A 20269-nucleotide genomic window follows, 5' to 3' on the forward strand; every position below is an offset into this window, starting at 1 on the left:
AGTAGTGCAAAGACACAGAGTGCAAAGATGCTGGAATAAATAGCTATAAATTACTATGTACAGGTTCCAGATGGGCTTTACACTTTAAACACTTCACCTGTGTGTGTGTGTGTGTGTGTGTGTGTGTGTGTGTGTGTGTCCCTCCTCTGCCAAGCGCCGCCCACGTGCGTCAGTTGACCTATGAACGGCTGCGCGTTCACTCGCACATGCTTCCTACGTCATCCTCTCTCGCTCTCTGTTCTTCCGTGTCAACATGGCGGCTTCCATGGCATCCCAGGCTGCAGCTAGAGGACTGAGGACAGCCACCTCCAGGCACAGACTGCTGGACAGAGTCAAGGTACTGATGCCGCTCCCCTTGCTGAGATATGCGGCTCTGTCGGGTGGACTCTGCCGCCTAATGTCTGCTGTCACCGCCTCTGGGAGCTGCTAGTGGAGCTAACCTGGCTAGCAGGTTAGCATGTGTGTGCATGAAGAGTTTACCTGTCACTGCTGACATTGACCTGGTCTGCATGTGTAAACTTGCGCTTGTGCTATTCTAAAAGATTACTGTGGGGTTTTTTTTTTTTTTTTCTTGTTGCAAATGAGTAGAAAAAACCATGCAAGAAGTCAAGTTTCTCTTTTCAGTCTTTACATCATATTTAGCTCTAAAACTTCTACAGTGGGCTGTTTGAGTTTATTATTAAGAGCACATATATGTCTGCAGTTCAGTTGTGTGGCTTCGTGCAGGGAGACATGACATGATTTAATGTTTCTAACCGAAGCCACATGTCAGATAAGACCACAGTGAAAAGGTGAACTCGTGCACTTTGACCCCCCCAGTGTGTGTGTTTGTGTGAACTGTGAACTGTTGGCAGACTTTATCCTCTTAGGTTTGTCATCCTGCACAAAGGCAAATGATTAGCGTGACGTCGGCTCTGCAAACAAAGTGTCAGTCCTGATGATTAAACAAAGACTGGAAGACAAGTGCTGTCAAAAACCTACAGAAGGGGACTAGAAATGGAGCCTCATGCTGACTAACAAGCAAATACACTCGTACAGAGTTTGATGATTGTTTGTAGAATAAATGTCAAAGTTTCAGGAGAAGTGGAGAAACGTGACGGCATTTTTCTTCTCAGTCAGCATCAGAGAGAGAAGTTGTCTTTGCTGGAACTGGGTGTTTCTTAAATGTTTGTAACACCAGTGAACATGTCCTGACTGAAGGGACACAGCGGGAACCTGTTGATACTGTAAACACTGTTCCAGTCAAGCAGTCGCTCTGTTTGGCGCCGTGTCGGCACGACAGTAAGACTTTTAAAGTCTCATGTGTTACTGACCTTTTCTTGACACTTGGAACGGATTTTATATTTTGAGGAAAAGGTTATTTTTGATAACTGGTTTGTGTTAAATACAGGGTTAGACAGTACATTAAAATATTCTCCAGATGAGCTTGGGATATCCCTAATAATAAGGCGAGAGTAAACTTGTTTGCCCAGAGGTCTTACTGATTATTTTAATTAGAAATTAATTTATCAATGATAAAAAAAAAAAATGTGTGACCGTTTTAAGATATCATTTTAAGCTTTGGGCTACACAAGTTTGATTACAAGCATCAGTTAGAGTTCATTTTGTAAAAATCAGTTGTTCATGGTGCTGATTAAGGATTTAATATGAACTTAATATACTGATGTGAATATTGCATTGTGCAGTGTCACGTAAAAAAAAACCCAAAACAGCTATTTATCTACAAATTTATTATAAAACCTCTAAGGTTAGAATAAAATCATTATGTCGCAAGACCTCTGTGTTTTTGAAATACAATCTATTCATTTCTATTTAGATGTATTTATAATATATGTGCATAATTTCCTGAACATGAACAGCAGCTTTAAAAGACCTAAAACTTAAACATTGAACTAAAATGGAGCATCATTTTCAGGGTCAGTTTCTTCAACAAACAAAGGCTGTAGAAGCATCCTGGTCAGGTGGTGTAACTGGTTTGTGTTAATAGGTGTTTCTTTTAATATCTTTATAACCTTTTAAGCTTTATTTTAATAGTAGATAGTGGAGAAAGGCCGGCAGAGAGAGGATGACAGTGTCAATTTTTATATAATTTGTCAAACATTATTTAGAAAATGCAGGTGTTCTCAGCACGTCTCACTCAATATTGCAAAAATGCCTAAATACACAAAGTCTATATACAAAGTCTATTCTCCTGTGAAGTAATTATTTTGGAAGCTCCTCACGTGCACACTATAAGTGAAGAGAATATTTATATTTCTGATTCTTTTATGGTTACATCACTTGACATTTTCAGGCGCATTCAGTCTTGCTTTTTAAAAACATGCTGAAAATGTCATTTGAAATGACATGAACCCAACATGTTCACAAAATGTTCATTTTAACAATCCTGACGCATGCTTTTTCATTTTTGACAAAATAAAAAGTAAAATCGTTCGTCCCATCTTGTTAGCTATATCAAAACTCTGTTCCAACAAAGGCACGAAATACCACAAACTGAGTTTATCATCTCAAGCATCAGCAGCCAATAAACAATGCAGAGTGAAAACGTTAATTGGACACATTTCTTTATTTCTGTCTTCTTGGTGAAAGAGTCAGAAAAACACCCCTGCAAGCAAATATAACAATACCTTTGATTTTTCCAGCTTTAATTGACACATCACACATGCTGCTGCTTTTTCTTTTTTTTTTTTTTTTTTTTTTAAAGACAAAGACATGGTGCAGATACACACAGTTAAATGAAAAGCAGAAGTTCACATGCTGCCTCCTTGCGCTGCAAAAGCCGAGACGACTGCGAAATGTAATAACAAGAGAGGACTAAAGGCACTTGAAATGTCTTTGTCTCAAAAAGGTGCTGGCTGGTATTGAATGTGACCTTTTTGAACGTAGCTCTCTTTTTACAATTCACAACCCTGACAGAACGTGTAGCAGATTTCCCCGTAGGTCACCCTTCAAACAGCTGAAGAGTGACCCAATACTGTATCCTCCAAATCACCGTTCAGAATATGTATGATAGTTAAAGCTGCTCCGAAGGCAACGACTGGCCCAATTAGGTATCTGAGCGGTATGTGGACATTTGGCAAGTTACAGATAAGATTGAAATGAAATTCTCTATTAAGGACTATGCAGAGGTCAGAGGTTATGTTTTATGTTGGCAGTAGATGTTCATGGGAGCACACAGACATAAGAAGACTTTAATTAGCTGAAATCGAAACTGAAATGAACTTAATCTATTCAAAATTAACAGATTGTCACACAAACTGAAAAACTGCTATAGATTATTTTATGAATTAATAATTAATTCTTGTCTACATAAACATACACATATTGCACATCAGGCATTATTTTGGTATCTGCCCTGTGTCTGATATCAGAACGCTATTGTAGAATCATCCTGACATATTTCCCAACTTTACTTTGCTCACCTACTCCGTGCGGTGTTTATACATCACCTGCAGGACTGCATGCAATCTGCAACAATCTTGAAGTCCACCAGGGTTCCCAAAATGTGCATTGACATGCCCTTAAAAAGTAAACTCTCGGAAAAACTTCTAATCTCACATTTCTTGGCTGCTGTACCTACTCCTCTTCCCCTGCTTCCACATGTCTGGGAGTCTCTCTCTCTCTCATTTGTTTTTTGTTTTTACTTCCTCCTCTCTCTCTCTCCCTCTCTCTCCCTCTCTCTCTCTCGGGCCAGGTGATAAGAGTAATGATGAGGGATTCTCTCTGGTCTGTAGCACAGTATCAGAGCCTGAACTGATTGACAGCCAGGTATCTCCACAATAGCATCAAATCAGCTTTGACAGCATGTCGGCTAAGCTGAGGAGTTCAATTTGCCGTGATTTGTCAACAACAATGCAAAGGACATCACAATATTCAGATGGTTGGGCTGCAGGATGCTCTTAAAAGGGGAGTGGGATGTTTTTTTCTTGCTCTCTCTCTCTCTCTCTCTCTCTATCTCTCTCTGTCTCTCTCTCCCCCATAAATCAAATCTCCTGAATTCTTGTCTGCACAGCGAGATAATCCTCTGGCTGTTTTTCACTGTCGCTGCACAGTGGTGAATTTGTAAACGTTTGCTAAGTTTTTATTTTTTGTAAGGTGTTCCTGCTTAGTAATAACCCAGCAGTGTCGAAGCCCAGCATGGTTTGAAGGGAAACACTGGGAAGAGAGGTGGCTCAATGAGATTCGGTCCTGAATATTTTACAGAGGAGGGTGGAGAGCCCTGTGCTTGCAACGACTTCTTTTGCTGGAACTTCAAACGACGGGCGGCTTCCCCATCTGTCTCAGCGAGAACACATTTACATTTCCTCCCCGCAAGGGATACTGGAGGACGAAGTTAGCTCTAACTGGATTTGAATATCGCTTCACCAAGGTTAATAGCCATTTCTGTAGCTGGTGAGGTGCTTAGGCTTTTTCAATAATTTAGAAGGGCTGCAGTCATTAGGAAATGTTGGCAGCCTCTGAAATGGGGAATGCAATGAGTGAATGCACTCCTATCAGGTTAACTGGTGCTGTTGTTCTAATGCAAATAATGAGGAAAAAGTGGAGGAGTGAGGCTGGAAATTATTTGAAAAAATGATATCGGTGATTGCTGACAGTTGTTATACATGAAAAGTGCAGTATGTTAAAGATTATGCTCGGCTGTCAGACCAGCTAATCCATCATCTTTGAAATTAGACTTTCAAACATATTGGAAGTGTGATTTGGATTTCATAATTGAGTTTGCCATGGGCGTCTCCCCATGAACTCATGTATTTTAAGACATGGAGACCTGACTTGCCCTCATCAATGTATATGTCTTTATTTACGTAAAGCAAAGCGCAAAGGTTCAAGTGCCAGGTGATTCAAAATTCAGTGGAAAATATGCAGCGAGACTCTCCGTATTCTGTACTGCTTTCAAATATTTATTCTCTTGTAGATCAACATTTCTTATTCATGTTTTTCAGCAAGAAGGGACTTGGGCTGATCACCGATGGCCGACAGCCATCAGCCACTGAGCCACTTCCAGTCTCAGCATCATGATACAAAAGCTGCCACCACGCCGGGCTGAACACTGCCCTCCCTCGCTGTGCTTACAGTTGCGCTCACACTGTGACCATTCATCGATAACTAGGTCCCAGCTCATGGTAGCAGGGCGGAGCTATCGTCTAAGCATCGTGCTCACGCTAGAGGCAGCGACGTAGAGCAGAGTCTGGAGTCCCCGCTTCCCCCACTGTTGGTTGCTGCAATGATCTTCCAGACACTTACTCGTGCTTCCCGTGATGTCAGTGCTGTCGTTTTCTGACCCGGGTGCTTGGGCGCATTAGTTTTCGCATAAAAACTTGTTTTCGTCTGAATTTTTAACAAAGGTAGTGGCAAAAAGTACAAAGGTCTTTGAGAGGCAAGGAAAGCCCTGACAGCCCCAGAGCCTTTGACCAGCAAGTTTGTTTGTCCTGGACACAGTTGCCATGATAATTATTGAAGTGGTGCAAACGTATTGAATTTTGTTGGCTAACCAACCAACAGTACCACCAGTCAAGAAAAAACCAGTCAAGGCAATGATACCACCAGTGAATTACTCTTATAACCCCAGTTAATTGCTGTCTTAGTCCGTCATGACAGTGTCTCCAGGGAATATGCCTACTAAGTTCACACGTGGACATGGACTCTTATAGGTTTGAACTTCAATGCAGTTGCACATCCTTGTATTGCTATCGACCTCATTACTGCATTATTTTCCCCTTAGACTCGACACTTTTAAATATGACTCTGTATACCCTGTCTTATTAGCTACGCTAATTACTGAAATCCCTATCTGTAGAGACACAACAGTCAGGTTTTCCTTTCTTAAGCCTGTCTGCAGGAGATTAGACCTGCCCTGCCTAAAGACCTGCCAATGATGCAAATCTCGCTGATCTAAATCCTGAAGCCATGCTCTGCTGCTCCCGCCTCTGTCTCTGCTCCACTGCTCTATTCCCCGCTCGCTAACAGACAGATGTCATTTCTATCTCCATACTCTAATGGTCAGGGCACGACCTTAGCTTTTAAGACGCAAGGACATAGAAAGCTATAGGTCTAAGTGGGTACACATGTGGTGTGGTGCTCCACATGTGACCTTACATGATGTGCCTCTTTATAGCTGAAAAGCGATCATGTTTTTTGATATCCTCAGAAAATAGCCTAGACATTATGAGGTTCATAAAGAAATGTTCTAGAGTTTCAAATGCCTTTCTATAGCAGCTTAAACAGAAAGTAAAGGCCTATGTGAATGCCCAGATGTCCTTAACAGTGTCAATGCAGTTGATTAACCTGTTGCTTTATATTTGTGAGTATGAGTCACCATGCTCTTGTTGAACCAAATGGCAGAGTGGCCCTAGGTTTTTTTTTTACCAGTATTATATCCCTACTATCTTTGCCATCACTTCTGATTTAAACCTGGGGAGGCAAGGCCAAAGCTGAGGGCAGAGAAGAACTGCCTCCAGTACCCAACTACTTTATTAATTAGAGGAGAGCAGGCTAGATGGAGTAGCCCACCAATGCTTCATGAGGCATGGCCTTGCTACACGGCTGGCTTTAAGTGGAAACATGCCTGTGATTCACACATTCATTTTATTTTGCCTCCTCCATTTCCTTTGCTATGTGTCACCTCTCTCAGGGCTTGCTGCACGGTGCCTGTCTAATCACAAGACAGCCTGTATTTATGAGTTGCAGCTAAGTAGCAAACTGCCACCTCATTAGTAGAAAAACATTCTACTGTAATCGGTATGGCAATGATTTTGATAGCCGCTCTGCTCTCTGATGTAGCCTGTGCTCATGAAAGTGGACACCATAAAATTCCCTTTTAAATTCTTCCCGGATGGTTAGCTAAATGGATGGGGAAAAAAGGCGAGTTCATAACCTGAATGGGAACAAATCAATTACATAGAATTGGTGAAGTGGCAATCTGTTAATTTCTTAAACATTTGATAATGCCCCTTAAGGATCACTCTGGTTAATTAACTCTGCAGTCATTTGTCGTCGCTAATAAGGCAGTGTCATTTCAAAGGGGTTAGGGTTTGGCTATGACAAGTAATGAGGATTTTAACCTCACCAGACATTTGGGGATACTACTGTATGAGATATTTAGTGCGCCTGAGCTCCAGTCATCCATTTGCTGTGGTCATAATATGTGAATGTGGTAGATGATATTTAAATAAGTAAATTAATTAATTTAGAAGCCAGTTGTACCACCAGATTAAGAGCTTCCACTAAAAAAATCAAACATTATTTTGAGAGGTCAATGTTTACTGCAAGTGTACTAAATTATTACCCTGTCACAACACTAATAGTTTTCTTTGAGAAAAGGAATCCCAAGAAGAAAAAAAAAAGACAAGACACAACTATTTCATTTGCCAATGCAGATAGTAGTCCCTCGATGTAGGCAGGATTCTTAACTGATCGTCACAGTGGTGCCATGTGAACCTGCCATGACATTATCTTCAACGCAACACAAACACAGGAACAATCTTGTTGACCCATCCAACTCTCTGGAGTCTTTCATTGGCGACCAAACAAAAAAACTCAGTGGGCTGCAGGATTTTAACTCCACCTTTAAGTACTGACTTTTTTTTGGAACCTCGAGTGAGGTGATTCCAAAAGTATCAGTGGAAAACCAAAAAGAGCAAGCAGAGTTCAACGGAGGCATACCATGCAGTGACAATAAGCCGTAAGAGTCCTCAGTCATGCTAACAAACCAATGAGGCTGAACTGAGGCGCAGCAATGCTTTGAGCCAAAAGCTAATGCCAGCATGCTAACATGTTAGCAACGGCAATGCTACCATTCTGATGCTTAGAGGGTATAATGTTAACAATGTTAACTATTGCACAAATACATTGACCTGATAATGAAGATGAAAAGTCAGGTGATCATATAAGTTATTACATGAAAATCTACATGTAAATTTCCCGGCAACCAATCCAAGAGCTATTTCAGTCAAACCACAGGTTTTGCCCTCATAGTGGTGGTGAAAATTCAGGTAATAAAACTCCTTGACGATCCATCCAGTTGTCGGGAGATTTTATTTTGGAATAAATAAGTGGACTGACAGACCAACATTGCCATCCATAGAGCCAAGCTGCTACCATGGCTAAAAATAGACTCAAATGTCTTCACTAATGGGATTTTACTATAAAGCATTTCTGTGAAGCTTGTGCCTTTTTCCTTTTTTTTTCCCCCCCGGGGCAATTGAAGAAAAACTCCACTTATGACAGGCCATGTCTGATTTCGATAGGAGCAGCATACCCTGTGTTCATCAGGGGGGACAGTCACTAAGAGGACGCTCGGAGTCCTAAAATGATCACAAGGGCTCCTCTGAACCCCCTCCCACCCTCCCAACAGGAGTCCTATAGGCTTCTCTTCATGTTGCCTTTTCCTCATGAATATGCTGTCTTTTGTGCCATATCCTCAGTAGCTACACAAGCAACAGCCCTTTTTTTTTTTTAATTTTTTGCATAGACTCTCAATAGACTAATCAATCCTGGATTAACATTCAGAGTTCCCCCATCCATTGGGAATTGTTAATTATAGCTTCTGTGCGAGTGTGTCTTATGCTCAAGGTATGTTCTGAATCCTCACTGTTCTTCACTGCCTTAATGCAGCTCTTCATATAGTGCTTTATCTAAATACATAATTTATAAACTAATGAGAAAATACTCCATAATGTAATTTGTTACTGTTTTTATTGATTTCTGAATGGTGGTGAGTAATGAAGGCTCTTGTTCAGGTGTCCTATAAGGTATTGATTGGCTCGCAGTCGCAACCTCTTTGCATGTGTCTTCCACATCATCAATCAGAGCAGTCTTTCCAGCTTGTCCGCTGCTGTACGTCGCCTTACAGAGCGCTGTGTACCATAGGTGCTCATACTGATGTCAGTTAGAGAAAGAAAAACACAGCCTGAAAGAGCACAGCAGGAAATGTAGTCAGGAGCGGACAAATATCATGAACACGCGTACAGTTTGGTGTTCAGAATACAGTAATTGATGCACCCTACAACCCTACATTTAACTGTTTCCTCACTAATGCCAAGTTAAATCAAACAAACAGTGGTAATAGACCAAACAAACAACAGTAATAGCAATAGGTAATAGTTTTATAGTTTTTATATGGCTGTTGTATTGGTGTACATACATGTCTGTAGGACTGCAAATCATTTTCACTATAGATTAATTTACCAGTTATTTTGTTTGTTAATGAAATAATTGTTTGCTCTAAAATTTCAGTAAATAAATCAGCATTCAAGACTAATAAATAACAGGTAATCACATTTGATAAGCGGGTACCAGTGACATTTTGCCGTTTTTACTTAAAAAAATGAGGTAATCATTTGATTGACTATTAATATTATTGCCAATTAATTTTTTTGTCAAACTATTAATCAAATAATTGTTTCAGCTCTGCATGTGGTTGTTTGAGATGTTGTGTCCAAACCATTGTTTTTACACTTCGTGGTATACCAGAGGTTAAGGTCACATTCATTTTAAGGATTTACATCAGGACTATGTAGTTTATGATGAGCATCATTAACAGCAGCCTCTGCTGCCACAAATGGTAATTACAGCATTGTGGCGCATGTAGTTTTGTTGAGAAATGAGCAACAAAGGGTGCAACACTATACGAATAAGAGCAAAAATATTCAAAGGGGAACAGACTTCGACACAAGACTAGACCATAGAGCAAAGGGAAAAACATTTGGACCCACCAGTGTCGGATTTTAAGGGGCGAACGGTGAAGAAACCAGTGAATGCCCCTAAAACCTGTGGTAAAAGCACAAACATTTAAAAAAAAAAAGTAAATTAACATTTACCAGTTCAGGTCAATATCCTGATCCTACTTAAATCATTTCATCATTTCATTTTTATTCAATTCATTTAATTTCCATCTCTTACACACACTCACACAAAGCACGCTGTTGTTCACACTTTGCTGCTGTCACAAAACCTGGCAAAGTCTAGGCAATCCTGCATCTGCAGCAACAGTGAAGTTGGCTGCTGTCATAGACCGGTATCTCATTAAAAAAGCCCCAACTGTTACCAAAGAAAGCATCCCAAATCCTAGGCCATCACCAACGCTACCCCCAGCAAATAAGACTGCAAAGAAAGTTGCTGCTTTGACGATTGAAAACCTGAAAATAGACTGCAGTTAACAGTTGGACATGTTGACTTATTGTAGGCTGTGTGAGATGTAGTGCCGTAAAGCATTACACACCTCTTGCGGGAGATCGTACCCACTCAACCCGAGTCACATAGTGCAAGAATAGGCGTTTGGGGCACAGAGTGGGAATGAAAGAGGCACCATTTTCCATATTACAATAAGCGCGCCATCAAAATGAATCTGAAGCTGACATTTCCAGATATTATAGCATAATGTTGCTTTAACTCAACGTCAATACATCATAAAATGCCATAGCTATGCACAATCATATGCTGACGTATCAAATTAATCATTGCACTTAACTACTTGTCGTCATGTGTAATTATTAGATGTATTCATAATTAATGACAGTGGAAATTAACCATAGCACTGCATTAGCATGAGTTTTATGGCATTACTAAAGGATAGTGTAGGCTGGAGTGTTAAAGCCACACTGCTGACATCCTCAGATGAATAGCCTGTGTTCAGAGATAATATTCCCTTAGTGTTACCAACTGCCACGGCACAATCGCATCTTCACTCATTGGCTGGATCCTGTCCGGCTTCGCTTCCATTCATGAAACAAATGCGTTTTTTGACCTGCAATGTCAACCCTTTGAATTTTTGAGTGACAGATTAACGAGCAGCGCAGCATTGACTGGCTGCTGTTTATGGGCCTGATCAAAGGTGATTGCCTGCTTTGTAACCTTCCTCTGTAAATTAAGGCTTATGGGTCTAATAAATTTCCAAGGGAGCCAGGCCCACTCTGTCAGCTGGTGACTTTTTGACATTGTTCCACTCTCTCATAGTGATAAAGACAACTGCTTTACATTAGCCCTAGGATATTGACTCCTTAAGTTTAACAGAAGGGCAAACGACAAAGTAGCGGCATGTCTTGAAATGACTTTGCAAAGTGCCAAGATCAGACATCCCCTCACTGTGATGACACTTCTCACAACAAGTGTGGTTTGACATTGTGCATGCTGCTCTCAACCAAACATGAGAAAGCCCAATCTCGTGCCTCTTAGGAGAAGTCCTGATGTTGCATGATGTTGTGCTGAATACCATATGGACCAGCCAAAGGAGTGTTTAGGGAGCAGCGTTGACGATACCAAGACTTCGTCCTTCAATGCCACTCGTGGATCAGTACAGCTGCGACAAGGACTTGGCAGTCTGATGCAGCTGCTGCCATAGCACTGTCTGTCCTCTCTGTGCCTTTGTGTGAGGGCACAGTCAGTCTTGAGTGCTGTGTGAGGAAAGCGGCCGTATGGTGACATAGTTTATTCAGCACATTTCAGTGTTCCAAAGATTGCTTTTTTTTTTTTTGTACTTATGAATGTCAACACAATTTAGTTTTAGGAAATGTCTTTGTGAGTTGTTGTCTTCAGGTTTGTTTAGCTTCTGTTCTTCTATATTTGTAGCATTTAACTCAACATTTTTCCGCCACATTGCTTGTGGATTGTGTTAATATGCTACCAGAATGTCACTTTTTTTAATGTTGGTGTTTAACATTTTTACAGAAGGATCTTCTACAATACTCTTGTAAACATCCGAAACTTGTCTGCTACTTTTTTTTTTTTTTCCTGAAAAAGATTTATTGTGTCACGAGATCACCTCAAGATAGTTCTGATAGTTCCAATAATGCACCTGAGCACACCTATCTTTAAAACCAGTTCAAACAGGTCGCACAGATGGGTGCAAGTACCAACATGAGACTATTGCGTTGGCTGCTTTTGCACTGGGTGTCGGCATAATGCTCTGAAGGTTTAGCAGGCAATACAATTGCAGTCTACATATTAATGGGATAGAATATGCTTTAATGATTCGGAGATGTACATTTTATTTTGAGACTTTTGTCAAATTCGAATCCATCTGAATCAAAAGACATTGCTTCTCCCCTGCACCATGCGTTATTTATCAACTGAGAAGGCAAAAAGCCCTTTTCCAAGAAAGAAATAAAGTTAGTATCCACCTCTGCTACAATGTATGTGACATTTTGTGATCACTTGCTGAATGTCAAGACTCTTGCTGCAAGCCTGCTGAAAGCAAAATTCTTTCACGGAAAAAGTGCTTCCTCGATATGACTTCTTTCTCCTCTGACTAATCTGAATTTTGTAGTAAATGTTTTTGCTGTTTTGCGTCAAGAGCGAACTGCAGTCGCAAGGGTGTAAAACATAATTGAGGCAATGACGGGCTATTATTGGAGTGGTGTCACATTAATGTTGTATGTCTTCATGGGTTTAGTCATGGCATATTTTCACCTCCTGGAAATTCACGTGTCCCTGACCTAAAGGGATGCCAGGTTCATGTTTCCTGGACCTCTTTTGAAACAGCCTCTAGTGTTTTGACAGTGAGCCAAGTGGCTTGTCAGAATGGCTAATTTGAGCAAAAACTGGAAGGCAAAAGGAGAGGGAGCTTTGCCTCTTAACTCATAAAGCATGGTTACTAATGGGAACACTTGCATTTCCAGTTTCCGCTTTTCATTTTTTCCATTTGTGTTGTACGGCATTAGTGCTACTGAGAAATCCCGTTTATTTTGATTTGCACAATGAATGAGACCTGCATTTTTTTTGCCTTGTTTCTCTTCATCTCCGCATATTAATAGAGAGTATTGCTGTTTATCATTGTCACCACTCCGACTCTCTCTTGCCACTGTGCCCCACTTTTTGTCACTTGGATGCATTCATGAGAAACATCCTGAGTGCTTTTGTGTGTAGAGGAGTTTGCTGTGAATATTTATGCCATCCAGGGCCTGTGTCACAGCGTACAACTTTGTTTGTGCCTTAGTGTGTCTCCACCAGCACAGCACATCCCATGTGTGTCTATTCTCATCTTCTTTGTGTGTGTGTGTGTATCAAGAATAAGTAGAGCAGTGGTTAGGTAGAGAGGGACTGAGTAGGATTGTCTCCAGAGTGCTGCTGATGATAATTACTGTAGAGAGAGAGTCTCAGGGGACTGCAGGCCAGCTGCTTGCCTGCCTTGCTGCCATCATCGCCCCATACTGCTCTCTCGCAGGGCAGACATGTAGCACTCAGATTATCCCTTTCCTGTCAACGTGTCACCTCAGCAATATCATGACACGACTATTAGCATGACTAGGAGTGACTGAAACCATCACTGGTGATGAGTAACTGAGGGGGGGGGGGTCTTTTTATATCACATATGTATTCTAATGGTGGCAAATGGAAGCTGGTGGTTATGGAAGTATCTTGTGATGCAGTAAATTCCTGTTTGTAAGTTGTCTTTAGTGTTATGCTGCTCCTGTATTCATATTCATGCACACTCCTCTGCACTCTCCATGAACGCTCCTTGATAATCTCACAGGTTTATGTTTTTGCCTTTTTTATTTTATTTTTTTCCCCCCCACTTTGCCTCTCAGTAGTCCAGTTTAGTGCAGAAAATGGCTTTGATTACAAAGTACCCAGGAGCTCCAGCTGACACGGAGATGAAGCCAGTCAAATGTGCAAGTCGGAGTTAAAGCAAAGTCGTAATGGTTTGTCGTTACAAAACACTACACCATGATGGATTTGTGTTCCGCTGACACTAATCTGAAAATGGATTCATTTAAACTATTGAATGTATCGCCTGGTAAAGCGTAATCTCGAGCTTCAGATCACCATTAGCTGCGCATAAAACTGAATTTTAAACTCAGGGATTGGATGCTTCTTACCGAAATGCTCGATGAGTCTTTTTTTTTTTTTTTTCCAAAGATTTTCTTTTTTCTTACTTTTTTTTTTGTCATTTTAAGTCTTTGTTTTAAAGTGGAGAGTGAAGAGAGACGGGGAAAGGCGTTTCACTTCAGCTGACAGTCGCCTTATGTTGTCTATTCAAAACTCTGAATGCCTGAATTATCTGCTCATACTTTGCAGTAAATCTGTATATATATATATATATCAATACTTTTAATGCTATTTAAAGGAGGATTTCTTTTAATTATAGAAGCAGCATGTAGCATTTCTTCATGGATTAAGATCTAATTTTATAAATAATGAGAACATCTCTTACAGAACGTGTTGACAGGTAAAGCAACAGGTTGCCTCCTGTTTTCTCACTCAGTGTTTTCCTCTGGATGGTGTTGAGCCAGATGTGCCTGCATGCAGGTTGTGTTACAGCACTGCTTGACTTGTTGACAGATTTCACCAACAGCTGTGGTAATACCAAGCCTCACTTCATCTTTTTAATTATGAATTTGAGCAGTCAAGACTACCTGCGTATGCAAAAGATTCTTGGTAGCACAATAGGAGAGTGGTAAAGAACAGAAAGATAAAATTGTTGTTGCAATTAGGTGCTCGTTAATGACGGAGATTTTGGAGTCAGTTCATCATCGGAGCATAATTTAGAATTACACAATAGTTCAAATAGTTCATTAATACGACCTGTCAGTCGTGTGTCAGATCATCAGTGATAGCAGCCAGGTAAAAATCTCCAGTAAGAGTCAACAGTTGACAAGTAAGTTGACAAAATGACATATTGCAAGAAGTTAAAATAAGTTCATATTTAATCATTTGTGAATATCACTTTATAAATCTCTTACAATATGTATCATTCTTTGCCAATACTGTAACTAATCTGACGAGATAAACACATATTACTAGGCTAAGCTGCTAATGGCTTCTCTATATCTTTGTAGTTATTTACTAATGTTAAACTTGTTTTGGGTGATAGATTGGAGGTAAAAGCAACTGATTAGTATGTCACATAATGAAACAGTGATTTGCAGAGATGCACCAATTGCAATTTTCTCAGGTGATTCAGATTTATTTGTATTTATTTCTTTTTCTAAAGCCTGATCTGCCGATTCCAAGCCTGGCCTATTCTGGGACTATGCAACTGTCCTTTAATTAGAAACTTTTGTAATTGTCTGTTCATAAAGTGTTGACTATTAAATAACTTTCTCCAAAACTGGAACCTTACGGGACCTTGAAGTGATTTTTTCCTCCACGGTTCATCTTGTTCTTACACATTCTACATTCACATTCGCTCATACGATACTGCTGTCAGTTGACTGCGATTCAGACTGACGCTCCCTCAACTAATCTGCCAATCAGCTCCTCTTTCTTTCCTTTCACGGGAAACACCTGGCACCTTATCCATCTTTTTAATTGAACTACGCCGGAACATTCAATTATAAATTCAAACTTCTTGGGCACTTCGTCTTATATTAACTTGATTTATAATAAATCGCTTGTCATGATTTGACATATAATCCGCTGGTTCTTATTATCTAAGTCCTGCGTTGCTAGCAGAATCACGACATCTTTTTCGCACACATTGAAGAACTTTTACACCACCGACAGTTTAGTTACTAAGCACACAAGGTGAACCCTGGTGTGCCGCATGCTTGTAAATCAGCGGGTATCTGAGACTGATCTCCAGGTCACCAGTCATGGCCAATCAAGCTGACAATCGGCCAATTACTGTCACCGCCTGACTGATCTGTGCATCCCCAGTTATTTGCCAATCTGGCAGCAGTTACTTTCTTAATGTTGTCTCTTATTGCTTATTGGCAACATCGCAGTTAAGACTTCAACATCTGCAGACAATAGAGGTCAGTAAAGTAAAAACCCATCGCTGGATGAAGAGCTCTGTGCAGGCTGCATATGAAGGTATATTTTTATTAGAGTGCCAAGTAAGAGCTCATCTTTGATACAAGTTGTCTGTGGGTCTGGTACATACTAGAAAGTGCCCTAGGTTCCTTTCCATTCTCTGGTGTTTTGCCCAAGGTAGCTGTCATTGCCTGGAGGGATACCTCCAGCCCCACTTGACTCCCCCCAGTAAGAAGCAGCTGTTATTTTGGGAAGTCGGCATAGCTCGCTTTTTCTCCTTGTCCTCAGTCCTCCCTTGTTTTTGCATCACAAAGGAGCCATTTTAATTGATATCAATTGTTTTCAGCTTCCTAGTTAGCAGGTTTGGGACGGCTGATAACTGATTCACATGGTTGCTGCGTCTTTCTCTCTAAAGGTGTGCCTTAACTTTGGCAGAAATTAGTGTCAAAGACTTCTTGTCCTTTTAGAGTTTATTGTAGTGCCTTTCAGGTCACATTATTGTCATCCACCAGTGGTTTTAGGACATTCTCTATCTAAGTGGCAGTCAGTGTTTTCTGTATTCTCAACCTTACTCGGACTTTTATGTATTAGCTAACATGGTTTCACTTCTACTTTTAATGTGTCTCTTGTGATCAAATGTGCCAGAATTACCAAACTGTTGTACTTTTGAGAATTTCACTGTAACTTTGTGTTTAGATCACATTAATAGTTCAAAGCAATGTTATAAATAATTGTTGGATAAAATTAGTGATGCGTGACTGAGTGGTGCTGGAGCCTGCAGCCAGCAGGGGGATTTATGCCTCTAATGTTATCTTGAACCGCTCTCAGTTTCTCTAAAAGTGTAGCCAAAAGTGGTGGTAATGTGTCATCCCTGATGGACTGTTTGTTTTTAACACCAAGTTGATTTATGAGTTTTCACATGCAAAGGCTTGGAGGTTAGATTGTGAGACTGCGGGGTGTACTATCACTGATGTAACCACATCTGTTTTGAGCTGCATTCTTGAGTGCCGTTATCTACACCGTGCCAACATCTTGACAATATGTGGATGTCGTTTGAGTCACTAAGTTCAAAATCTAATCCTAATGGTTAATATTTATCGGTGTGACGTAACAATATTTCCTGTTTTAAAAGATGCATAACCTACTATAGTGACAGGCTCCCCTCTCCCATTTTTCTTTAGTCAAATGTAGACCAAAAGATACTGACAGATGGAGACATGCACCCAGGCAGCAGAGCTGATCCTCCCAGGGCGAACAGTTTGAATGGCAAGGGAAGTAGATGTCTTTAGAGAGGAGGCCCTGCAGGTTACCTGACAGCAGTCAAATGAGTCCACAAAAGAAAGAGAACTTGCTCTGCAGCCTCGCTTGTTAACGCTGTGGGAACTGTTCCTCTATAGTGAGCATGTGGGAATAAAAGCTTAAAGTCATACAAGGGATGGCTGTAGCAGTAGATTGATACGTAGCGTTGATATGAAGCCAGCTCTGTAAAGATGTGAGCACAAATAGTCTCTGGTTTGCCTCAGTCCCATTTCATCCAGCCCATCTCCCCACGACTGGACATTAGCTAGAAGCAACCTTTGAATAATCTTAGAAAAGTTCACCGTGACCATCGGATAGTATTTTTGCTTGAAATGCATGGTGGTGCTGTGGTTAGCACTGTTGCCTCACAGCAACGAGGTCCTGTGTTCTCCCCATGCTAGCGTGGGTTCTCTCCGGGTAGTCCGGCTTCCTCCCACAATCCAAAGACATGCACATTAGGTTAATTGGTAACTCTAAAATTGTCCGTAGGTGTGAGTGTGAGTGTGAATGGTTGTCTGTCTCTGTATGTGGCCCTGCGATTGGCTGGTCCAGTCCAGGGTGTACCCCGCCTCATGCCCAATGTCTGCTGGGATAGGCTCCAGCTCCCCCGCGACCCTGACGGATAAGCGGTATAGAAAATGAGATGAGATGAGATGCACATCCCTAAATCACACACACTCGCCAAGTTTTGCTCAACAACAGACAGACGGATACAAATCACTTTTCTCTGAATCTATTTTAACTTCTCCTGTTCTAAGTTTCCTATAGTAGTCAGATCTATTACTTTGTGATTTATAGTGCTATGCACATGTTTATGCAATCCTGCAGTTCAATTCTTGCCCAGCCTTTCGAACTCCTCCAGGCTCCTGCAAGAGAGTCACATCATCAATATTGGCTGTTATAGAGTGCTTCTGGGGATAGAATTGAAAGCATAGCACCGCACATACAAACTGCAATAACTGAAACATATTAATCGTATGGTATTGCAGACGAGACTGCAGAGGTGACCCGCAGATGCCCCTCATTACTGTATTCAGTTATGCGAGAGAAGAGGCCAATATGGATCAACATGTACTGTTCTCCTAGAAAACAACCCATTTTGGCTCTAATGAAGTCTCCCAACGGGCTCTCACGGGGGTTGGAATGGAGAAAGCATGCTAATACAGTGTGCAATGCCACAGGAAGGAGTGGCTTTGGCATGGATTGTGAATTACCAGTCATGCGGTTCTGTTTTGAGTTCGGACCCACTGATAATTGTGCTTCGTTCTAGATTAAAAAAGGTCTGGCTTGTCTCTTCCCTATTAGAGTGACCACGGCAACTTCATTAGCCTTTAATCACTAATAACCATTAAAGGTTAGTTAGGGCTACGTTTGACTCCCTCCACCACTTAATGGTTGAGGGATGTTGAACAAATACACTCCCTTCCAACCCCCCCCCCCCCCCCCCCCCCCCCCCCCCCCCCTCCCGCCCTTGTGTTCATAGTCCTTCCCCCTCATGAATGATGGAGTGACTGACGACTTTAAAAGGCACAGAGTGGCCTTGTCATGCCCCACGCACTATTGAATCAAGTCGCAGCTTAAAAACACACACTGTGCATGTGCAGGCACACACGTCCTCAAAAGCATCTTGCCTGTCAGTTTTTTGTTGTGTTTTTTTTTTTGTTTCTGCTGCATGTAGAGTCCTAAAAATGTTGCTGCTCTTGAATCCGTCCTTTAATGGTATATGCAGGGGTTTTTGAGTGTGGTATGTTTGCACTCATGCGGGCGTGTGTACATGTGTTTCTTATGCATGCATTCATGAATGCATGTTTACATAATTTGTTGGAGGAAAACACTTTGATTAAAGTTTCTTGAGGTCCTTAACCCTTTTTTTGCCGACAGGAGCGCCCGCGACCCCATTGCATATCTATTTTTCAATGCCGGTAGAATTGCAACCAAATAAGACGGAGCAATAAATTCTTTTTGCATATAAAACCCGAGGAGTTACACTTTCATATCACGCATTTAACGTGTCCCAGAGCGCTGTTTCCTTCCACTAATGTGTTTGCAGAAATCCAGTATAAAGCGCACACAACAAAAACGTAGTAATCATGACCGCGGGTATTCGCTGTGCTTCCTACGTTGGAATACGCGTCATCATGTTGTGAGCATGAACCATCATGTGGTTTTCTTATTTAGAAAAATATGTGTGTGGTTTATTGCACTTTTTAGCAATTTATTTAGTTAGTCTGGACATAAGTCTATACATATTATTAAAACTTGGGATATAAAGGTTGTATTGATGTATAGCAAATTAAAATGCTCCAAAAAATGGCACTACAGCATGTAAAAATGTAAAGATATGCTCTGGCTTGTTCTATGGCGGCTATTAAAGGGTTAAGACCATTCCAGAAGATTTCATTTTAGCTCCATGAATCTGTTAGCAGTCAAATAACCAAGCGCAAAACCTGTTGACTCTTGCATTCATGGATCGTGCTGTTTACAGGCATTGACAAACAAAATTTGAATGACAGGCCGAACCCTTTAGGTTTATTACTGTTTTTTCCAGTTCCCTAAAGCTCAAAATGTTGGTTTACTAAGTGCACTTGAATGCCAACGTGTCCATATGGAGACGTGTCATACAGTGCAGCCTAAACACGCTTCCAGTAGCCATTGTGTGACGAATGAAGAGTATTCATTTAGCCACTTATATCGCTGTAAATATTTCTTTCATATTATTAATGTAACATTTGCACTCTTAGCCTTCAGCTTTGTGTCCTGCTGTTGTTCCCATTGTGTTTAGACACTGCTTTTGTGTTTTGAGTGTGAAAGTGCAGTTAGTCCACAGTATCATATTCATGATACTAGTATTAATACCACTTTTCTCATCTTGGAACATTTTGTCATGTTGGTTGGTCCATCTTTGCCTTCTTTTTTCCAAAATAATTTCACCTGACTGCCATCAGATTAGAAGGACGCAGATCCAATTTCAAGGTGTCGTGCGCTGCTCGGTGCATTTGCTGTATTTCATGATGTGTGTTTGTCCACACAGAAATGTATTTTTCCCACTGTTAAGCACAGACACAACATGCAGCAGCTGGCTTCTTATTTTAAAAACCACTGATTGTTGCTAAGAGCAGAAAATCGACCATCCGGACTTCAGCACAGCTGGTGTGATGGAGCATTTGATTTTGCTGTATTGATGCAGTGTCGACAATGTATTATTAACAATAGTATACACAGTATATAATACTCTGTATTCAATAATGTCATGCAAACAATAAATGGCTTTTGTCATGAG

At 40.9% G+C, this 20269-nt stretch overlaps 1 protein-coding gene across 1 annotated transcript in view; it reads left to right on the forward strand.

Moving 5' to 3' along the window:
* Positions 1 to 246: 246 nt before the first annotated feature.
* Positions 247 to 20269, forward strand: part of suclg2 (succinate-CoA ligase GDP-forming subunit beta) — an 88914-nt gene continuing 68891 nt past the window's right edge. The window contains exon 1 of the mRNA XM_070842308.1: positions 247 to 337. Coding sequence (XP_070698409.1) covers positions 254 to 337 — 84 coding nt within the window. The 5' untranslated portion in view covers positions 247 to 253. The remainder of the gene's footprint in view (positions 338 to 20269) is intronic.

This window comes from Pempheris klunzingeri, chromosome 2 (assembly GCF_042242105.1).
Source record: "Pempheris klunzingeri isolate RE-2024b chromosome 2, fPemKlu1.hap1, whole genome shotgun sequence".
Lineage (NCBI taxonomy): Eukaryota > Metazoa > Chordata > Actinopteri > Acropomatiformes > Pempheridae > Pempheris > Pempheris klunzingeri.